Below are 8,241 nucleotides of genomic sequence, written 5' to 3'. Positions count from 1 at the left end.
GTTGATCAAAAAGGATTTATTTATAAGATGAAACAAAATGGAAAGGGCATAGTTAAAGAATCAGTTGTTACCAATAAATTTGAAATTATAAATACACTCACACATTAAATATTTTTAAATAATTATCACCAATATTAATTTTAAATGCTTGAATCAAAATAAAAAAAGTTTACACTTACCATGCACTTAAATACAAATACAGAACCATTGAAATATTTACATATAAATATGTCTAAATAATTGAAAAATTCAAATTAAACTTACACATGACATTAGTACATGGTGAGAGTCATCTAATTGAACTAAAACCCACATATAATATTAGTAAATGGTGGGGTTTTGAAACCCACATATATAAAAGAACTTAAGACTCACTTAACAACTATTAAATAATAAACCTAAATCTAATAAAATAATTTTAACAGTGATACTAATTAAACTTAAATTTTGAAATCTGAAAAATAAAAAAATTAAATTTATGAAAAATACACGTAGGATATATTTTAACGTGTAGTAAAATGTAAAATCTAAAAGTTTAGAACTTATAAGACCTCTACTTAAAAGAAAGGAGGACCTCAACATGTTGATCATGACTTTCTTTTTCTTGGCATTTCTAAAGGAATAGGTGTCAAAATACAATAAAGTCTAAATAACGATAAATTCAAATTAAATGTGGCTAAGAAACTTGTCCCTATTGGAAAGCTCAATATCCCAGAATCATTAAAGATATGGAAATTTAACTTATATATTTTAAAATTTTATTTAAATAATCAAAATTAAGATTAATATCTTTCGACGAGTAAATATAAGAGAAAATATTATTTAGATTTTAGTCTCTATGTTCCTAATATTTAAAGTTATTTCTTAAAATAAAGTATAAAAAATAAAAAAAATATTTAATTGGACAATAACAAATTAAATAAAATTTTGAATAATTTAATAAAATTTTAAAGTTAAGTGGTAAATTATCATTGCATTTTCACAAATACTGTACCTTTCACGTCAATGCTTTGTTTATTTTGAAATTGAAGACATGGAAATATAGACGGCAAATCAGATGAAACACAAACTCAAATATGGATCATTAAACATCATAACAATAAAAAGAAGAAGAGTAAACAATCTAAAATTAAAAATCAACTATAAAAATTCCCATACCAAAACATTAGATATTTCTAAAACCCACACGTTAAACTACCGAATACCATATTGAACAAGAGGCTAGCTGCAAGAACCACTGTACTTGAATAAATTGAAGTGGCAGATGACTTGGGAGGGGAACCGCCGGGTGGAGTGCTGGTCTGAGTCTGAGAACCAGCTGGAGGAGGAGAAGAAGAAGAAGAAGAAGGCGAAGGACCCTGTGGTGGTGCCGGTGGGCCTGAAACCGGTGCCTCACCAGGAGGGGAAGAAACAGGAGTAGTTGGAGCTTGGGGTGATGGAGGTGTTGCAATAGGGCCTTCAGCCGTTGGCGACGGTGAAGGACCATGATGGGTGGGAGAGAGCGCTGGGCCTGAATAAGGTGCTGGTGATGATGCAGTGGGGGGATTTGATATGGGGCCATGGTGATAAGGAGACTGTGCTGGACCTGGAGTTAATGCTGTAGGAGACTTCGCAATAGGACCAGGAGCCAGAGCAGGAACCGGAGATGATCCTGTGGGAGGCTTTGCAATAGGACCAGGAGCCAGAGCAGGAACCGGAGATGATCCTGTGGGTGGCTTTGCAACTGGACCATGGTGATAGGGGGAGTGCGCCGGCCCTGGAGTTACAGGGCCATGGTGCTTGGGAGAAGGTGCTGTGGGTGGATGAATGGATGGAGTCCCATGTCTCACAGCCATAACAACAGTGATCATTTTCTGACCCTTTTGGCAATGCCCCTCTTTCCCACTAATGAAATAAAATGGACCGGAATGAGGATACTTAAACTCAGAGCTTCCATTGTTCATTTCCATCAAAGGTTGCTTCCTTTCACACTTATCATAATCATCTTTTTGAACCAAGAGAACCGAGTCTGATCCTTTTTCATATTTGAAAACTGCCAAAAACCAGAAATACATAAATCAATAAACAATTTAACAAGAAGGAACGAAAACCCCCAAAAAGCATGAACAACTTACTGATAGTGTCATTCACTTGAAACCTCATTTTACCAGCCCAGTCATTGTACTTCTCTTTAGGGTGCAAAACCCAGTCAACATAGAAAGTATAGCAATTAGATGAAGAAAGAAAAGAAACAAATAGAACTAGAAATAGGGTAAGTAATATATGAAATTTCATAATTGAAACTTTATTTCTCTTTTGGTTCAAAAAGAAGGGCAAGTTTATGAATATATAGAGAGAAACACATGTAGCTTCAAAGAAAGCACTAGAAACCCATTTTTGAAAATTAAGACTTTTGGGATTTAATTAAGAAAAAAAAAGTGCAAAATTTCCAAGTATCATTGGAAGAAATGAAGTCATTTAAGGAGTGTATATTACGTGTTTCTTTTTTGGTTTTTTTTCCTCCCAAGTCTTTATTCATATATGAGATTATGAGGCTCCAAATACGTGGCAAAATAATGGGAAAGAAGTGGACATATTTGGAATTTAACGTATGGAATGGTTGAATTTTCTTTTCCCTGGGTAATTTGAAGTTTATCTGTTAGTATTTTTATTTATTAATCACATTTTTCAGTCATTATGTTCATTTTTCTTAACGTAGATATTTGTGTTTGGTAATAAAAATGAACTAGATGCTCGATCATACCCTTATTCTCTTACTAGTTACGTATATAACACAATTTCATAATTATGATAACTAATTTGGTACCATTATTATTTGGGTTAAGCTCAGGTCTAGCCCAAGAACCCAACATGATGTTTTTTTTAAGTAGAAAATGGTGGATTTTGTTTGGTCTTAATTAATTTGTTTCAGACTTTAAATCCCTTGCTGCCTGCTTCAGACCAATGGTGTGTCGGCAATGGAATTGTGACTTGTGCTGTCAACAAAGACCGCTTGTCGTTGCCTTACTTGGATTTTGCTTTCCATAATTAAATTCTTCTAAAATAACACCATATTTTTCAAATTTATATTAATTCGAAATTAACATATGCACCTCTTCAAAATGATGAGAAAGAGTTGAATTCTATTTTTAGCGTAAATTATGGATTTAATCACTATTTTAATTTAATTACTTTTAATCATTGTATTTTTTGAGGGTAAACATATTGTTACATGTAAAATATCGTGTGAAATTATTATTATCACGTATTACTAGCTAAAAAATCAACTAATAAATTTAATTGATGTTGTTTGTGTCAATATTGGAATCTTGAAATTCGATTAAGAATGATTTAAATGGGGAGCATAGACAAAAATTAAATTTTGATTAAATTAAATTACAGATACATAACTTACGCATAAAATTATGTCCATCTCTTGAGCAACTGATTTGATTAGCTTAAGAACAATGAAGAGTAGAAGAGTGAAGCAAGCCATACTGTTGCCTGGTTCTTCTCTGCATTAATCTACAGAGTTTTCCTCATCTCTTTCTGCTGAAATATCAATCTTTGACCATCTCCTATGAAATGTGATCACCAGTAGAATGGCAAATTGGCTTAACAATCCACATATTAAGCCTATCCATAGACCCTACTCACAAGATACATAAGGACTAATAAGTAGACCTATTAAAGAATTAAATTATTATTATTTGTTTAAATTCGAAGGTCGGTCCAAAATTTAAGAGGAGTTGAAAATTCCCTCACCTTAGCATACAGCTTAAACTTGAAACCAGCAATAGCTGCAATCGGCATGCCAACAACATAATAAGATGCCAAGTTAACAACTACAACCATGTGCTGCCAACCAAGACCTCTTGCCACCCCTTCCAACATTAAAAGAAAAGGCATTCATGTTATGAACTTAGAAATCTATAAAGAAAGATTGGATGGTTTTCAAACCTGATAAGACACTTTGAAATGAATCAACTGCTATGGAGATTGCAAGAAATGGGGTCATTGTAGCAAAGTCTTCAATGATTGAAGGACTGTCACTGAAGAAACCAGCCCAAGTATCATGACCAAACACTAAAGCAAGGACAACTATAAGAGCAAGGAGGACCACAAGTTGGAGTGTCACAGCCATGGCTTTCTTAGCTTTCTCTGGTTTTTCAGCTCCCAATTCATTTGACACTCTTGTGCTGGTTTAAAAACAGGGTTTCAATGTCTCAATATCAATGGCTTCAGAAATCAATTAAATCAAAAAAGAAGCAAATATTATGCAAACTGACCTTGCTGCAGCACTAAGGCCATAAGTAAAATTGAAAGCAATGGCTTCAGTGTTTACACTGGTAAATTGCAGCAGAAAGAATCAACCATTTGAAAACTAAAATAAAGTGAAAAAAGAAGGAAAGAAATAGAAATAAATATCCTACCACATTGCTACCAGTGAAGTAGTTATTTCTGAATTTGGCATCAATCCTGCTAGCAAGACAAGAATTTCAAAAGCCCAGTACTCCAAACTGGCAAAAAATATACAAGGAAGAAAGGGGTTAATAAGATAATGTTGTCATGACTGTAATAATATATGTTACTATAAAATGATCAAGATTTGGAGGAACTCACCACACCATTGCTGCAGAGGGTAAGGCTAATTTCAAGTCTGGAATGATATAACCAAATGATTCAAACGAAAACCCTTCCCAAGTGTGCTCAAACTTGTTTGAGAAAGCAACATAGGTTATCAAAAGGAGAAAAGATATCCAAAAAGAGATAGAAACTGCCATTGAAGCTCCCTCGAGACCAAGACTTGACCAATAAACCAAAGTATAAGCAATGCCAAAGTGAAGTACCAATGGCAGCCCTGAGAACAAGACTAAGGGCATGACAATGCTTTGTGTTTGAAGAAATCTCAGAACATTTTGTATCAAACCAAATGCAAACACAGCTGGGATTTGATACTTGAGGTAAGCATCAGCTTTTTTTGCAATATCAGGCTGTTGATGAAAAAATATTAGTATTGGCTCAGTAAAGAACCATAAAATGGATATAATGATTGAGAAAAGGAAAGAAATGATGCAAGAAGCTTGTAAGTAGATTCCCAGCATGTTATAAGTTTTTGCACCAAATCCTTGACCACAAAGAGTCTCCAGTGCTCCACTTAGTCCCAACTGAAAAACAAACAAACAAACAGAAAGGAAAGGACTGTTCAGATAGCCAACTTTCAATGCACACAACTACAAGGCTTTGACATTACATCAGATACATGGAGATCTCAGAATTATATACACATCAGCAAAAAAAAAAAAAATCTATGAAAGATCCCTTAAATCATAGATGAAACCTATAATCAAGTAGGTAAAAGATTGCAGAAGGTTGGTAATCTTCTTTGGGGTAAGAAAGGAGACGTTAGTGTTAAAATTGCAAGGGATAATTTGTTTCTTCTACAATTTACAAATGCTGAAGCTAGAGAAAAGGTCCACGGCATTTTCAGAATAAGCAGGTGATACTACGCAAATGGGAGCCTAATCTGAAGTGTTTGGAGTTCTAACTGGAAGTACTTCATCTATTCCTTGATGATAATTGCTGTAAGGAATATTAGAGGGTTTAATAACCCTTTTAAGAGGATGAAAGTAGTCAATAGAATTCATAAACTGAACATTGATGTTGTATTACATTGGTATTTATATAGTTGGCACCAAATAAATTCGCTCTATTAAAAAATTTACTTTTTTTTTTTACCAGCTAATGATTAGTTGATGTAACAAGTTGATGGCGTTATTCTCTTTAGCTCCACCAACTGTATTCATTTACTTATATAATCATTAATTAGAATTTTTAAGTTATTTTTATAAAAAAGCCAAACCTGTCTAAGTCCGGTCCGACTTGACTTGGGCCAAGCTTGAATAAGTATTTTTGCATCTCGACCTTGTCCGAATTCAATTTAAATAGTAAAAAAATTTAAATTTAAATTTAAATTAAATTATAAAAATATATAAAATATCAATAAACATATATTTTTAATATTTTATTAATTTTTGAATAATTTAACGATTTTTTTGAGTGAACCGACCCAAAAACAGGTCTGGATAGCTTGTTCATTCAACTGATTAGAAGCATATTGGCAAGTCTAAGGCTCTTTATGGATAGCCTGGTCGAAGGATTACATGCTAAAAAATCCATATTTTTGCAAGTTTCACTGAGAAGAAATTCTAGCTAGAGCTGGAGGAAGATTCTAAAACTCGGAAGAAGCTGCATCTGTGTTGGCTAACTTGGACGTCAGTAACAATAAAATAACTATTTCTGCAATTTGGAATGAAATTGGAGAAAAGGAGAGGAAAGTCAGATGATTTGGTTTCCAGTTCATATACCAAAGCATTCCTTTCTAACTTGAACGGTTGTCCTTCCCACAAAAGATAAAGCCTTACTGGAAGGGGGATGAGCATTGAGGGCTATTGTTCGCTATGTCAAGGGAAATAGGAAACAAGAGATCGTCCTTTTGCAAATTGTATGTTTGTTAGTGTCTTACGACCTTAGGAGAAGCTGGGGGATGGAATCAGGAGATTCATTGACTTTGCACAAGACTTAAAGGCAAAGCTCTTGTTGTTTATATTTGAAGTTAGCATGGAATTCTTTCATTTACTTGGTCTGGCGAGAAAGAAATAGAAGACAGTTTCAAAGGTTTGAGTATTGGTGAGCAGGATATTGTAGGTTGAAGGCTTTCTTGGATAAATAAAAAACTCATCAAAAAAAAGAAAGAAGAAGCTATAATCAATGAGACCCAATCTTTTATTTTCTTCTATAACCCTTCCCAACAAATTTCTTCACCTAACAGTCAAGACAACAGTAATCACAAAGCTATAACCCAGTATACCAGTCTATAAATGTGAGGATACAATAAGCTTTTAAAGAGCTTTATTTTCCCCAAATAAGACGGAGTCATGACCTATGGTGTTATAAAGATGGGATGAGAGTAAATATAGAGTTACCATGAAAGCGTAGCCAGTGACATTGGCCCATGAATTGGCAAGCGTAGCACCAGCAAGGTCAAGCTCTCCAAGGTGACCAGCAAACATGACAGAAACCAAAGCAATGGCATAGTAAAAGACATTGGTAAGGATCATGGGCAGTGAAAATAAGATTTGTGTCTTCGCTTCTTCTACATCTAAAACATTCCTCAAACTCAAACACCTTGTTTCTGTACTTTGGTCTTGTCCTTGGGAAGCTTCACTCAAGAGAGCTGTAGTATCTAAGCTTGAGTTTGATGGCTCCATAACTCAGATATTCTTGGGATGAACTTTTTTCTTTTTGAAGGATTATTGGGATGTTCTTGTTCGTTATTATTGCTTACCAAATTGGCAAAGAAATTGGAATGACGGATGGGATTCTTTATTGTGGCAGTCTGGTAGATGGAATTTGATTGGTCGTACTCAATGCAAAAACAAATATATGGATGCAATTATACTGACTTTTTTTCGCATATGTTTTTATTTTGGATACCATTTGTTATTTAAATAGGAGGAAAGGAAGAGGGGAGATTAAATCATCCTTAATTAACTTATAGATTAGTGTTAAATCATTCCTATTGCTATTAAACTTATTTAACCCCTACAAAGTCTGTAATTTCATGAACTTAGGTTTCTGCTGTTGATATAAAAACATCTTCGAATGCAACCCATAGAACAAGTGTAAAATAACTAGAAATAATCAAAATAAAAACGATTTTTAATGACAATGACAAAAATATAAGTTTTTTCCGTACCAAAAATAAAAACTTGTAGGTTAAATGAGGAACTATGAAATTTGATCTTTGTTATGAAAGTTGAAATATAGAGATTTTATGGGGACTAACACTCAATTGGCAAGTAAAATAGACAGGCTGGAGGGTGGAGCCTCACTTCTCTTAAACGCTGTCAGGCTTTGATCGATGTGCCCCTGAAAGGAAGGAAATTTTACAGATTTATCTTTCAAGATATGATTGTGCCCCAGATTTTAAACGTGGTACACATGCTATATCATTAGTTGATTAAATTTGAAACATCAATAAATACATTAAAATTTAAACATTACTAAAAGTATGTAAAATTTATAAAAAATAAAAAAGTAAACTATACCATGGTCGGCCTTTTCTTTTGGAATTGGTCCAATTTTTTTTATTAATTACGAAAATGAATCATTTGCAAAATTATGTATAAAAATAACCTCACTATAGCAAAATAGACTTTTAGCGGCGTTTTTTTAGGCCTTTAGCGGTGCTTTTAAGCG

General features: G+C 33.7%; 2 protein-coding genes across 2 annotated transcripts; both read right to left on the bottom strand.

Annotated features, from left to right (window-relative positions):
* Positions 1–1,058: 1,058 nt before the first annotated feature.
* LOC105783930 (early nodulin-like protein 2) lies at positions 1,059–2,400 on the bottom strand. The gene is made up of 2 exons (XM_012609643.2): positions 2,115–2,400; positions 1,059–2,032 (listed from the first exon to the last, which is right to left on the bottom strand). The coding sequence occupies exons 1-2, from the start codon at positions 2,272–2,274 to the stop codon at positions 1,176–1,178; spliced, it is 1,017 nt and encodes a 338-aa protein (XP_012465097.1). The 5' UTR covers positions 2,275–2,400; the 3' UTR covers positions 1,059–1,175.
* A 946-nt stretch (positions 2,401–3,346) lies between these two features.
* On the bottom strand, positions 3,347–7,447 carry LOC105784051 (protein DETOXIFICATION 19). Its single transcript, XM_012609828.2, has 7 exons — positions 6,966–7,447; positions 4,603–5,147; positions 4,413–4,499; positions 4,269–4,325; positions 3,940–4,178; positions 3,745–3,863; positions 3,347–3,628 (listed from the first exon to the last, which is right to left on the bottom strand). Exons 1-7 carry the CDS (start codon positions 7,248–7,250, stop codon positions 3,500–3,502), a joined length of 1,461 nt encoding a protein of 486 aa, XP_012465282.1. The 5' UTR covers positions 7,251–7,447; the 3' UTR covers positions 3,347–3,499.
* Between the last annotated feature and the right edge of the window lie 794 nt (positions 7,448–8,241).

This window comes from Gossypium raimondii, chromosome 13, assembly GCF_025698545.1.
Source record: "Gossypium raimondii isolate GPD5lz chromosome 13, ASM2569854v1, whole genome shotgun sequence".
In the NCBI taxonomy this organism is placed as follows: Eukaryota; Viridiplantae; Streptophyta; class Magnoliopsida; order Malvales; family Malvaceae; genus Gossypium; species Gossypium raimondii.
This window is presented reverse-complemented; position numbering and strand designations above follow the sequence as displayed.

Bases quoted from the DNA above. Each gene is read 5' to 3' on its own strand.
- LOC105784051 (XM_012609828.2), bottom strand. From the start codon at position 7,250: ATGGAGCCATCAAACTCAAGCTTAGATACTACAGCTCTCTTGAGTGAA. The intron at 4,500-4,602 runs GTGAGTTCCTCC...ATTTTTTGCCAG, and splicing joins CCCTCTGCAGCAATGGTGTG to TTTGGAGTACTGGGCTTTTG. The intron at 3,864-3,939 runs GTTTGAAAACCA...TAATGTTGGAAG, and splicing joins ATTTCAAAGTGTCTTATCAG to GGGTGGCAAGAGGTCTTGGT.
- LOC105783930 (XM_012609643.2), bottom strand. From the start codon at position 2,274: ATGAAATTTCATATATTACTTACCCTATTTCTAGTTCTATTTGTTTCT. The intron at 2,033-2,114 runs GTAAGTTGTTCA...GGTTTTTGGCAG, and splicing joins TCAAGTGAATGACACTATCA to TTTTCAAATATGAAAAAGGA.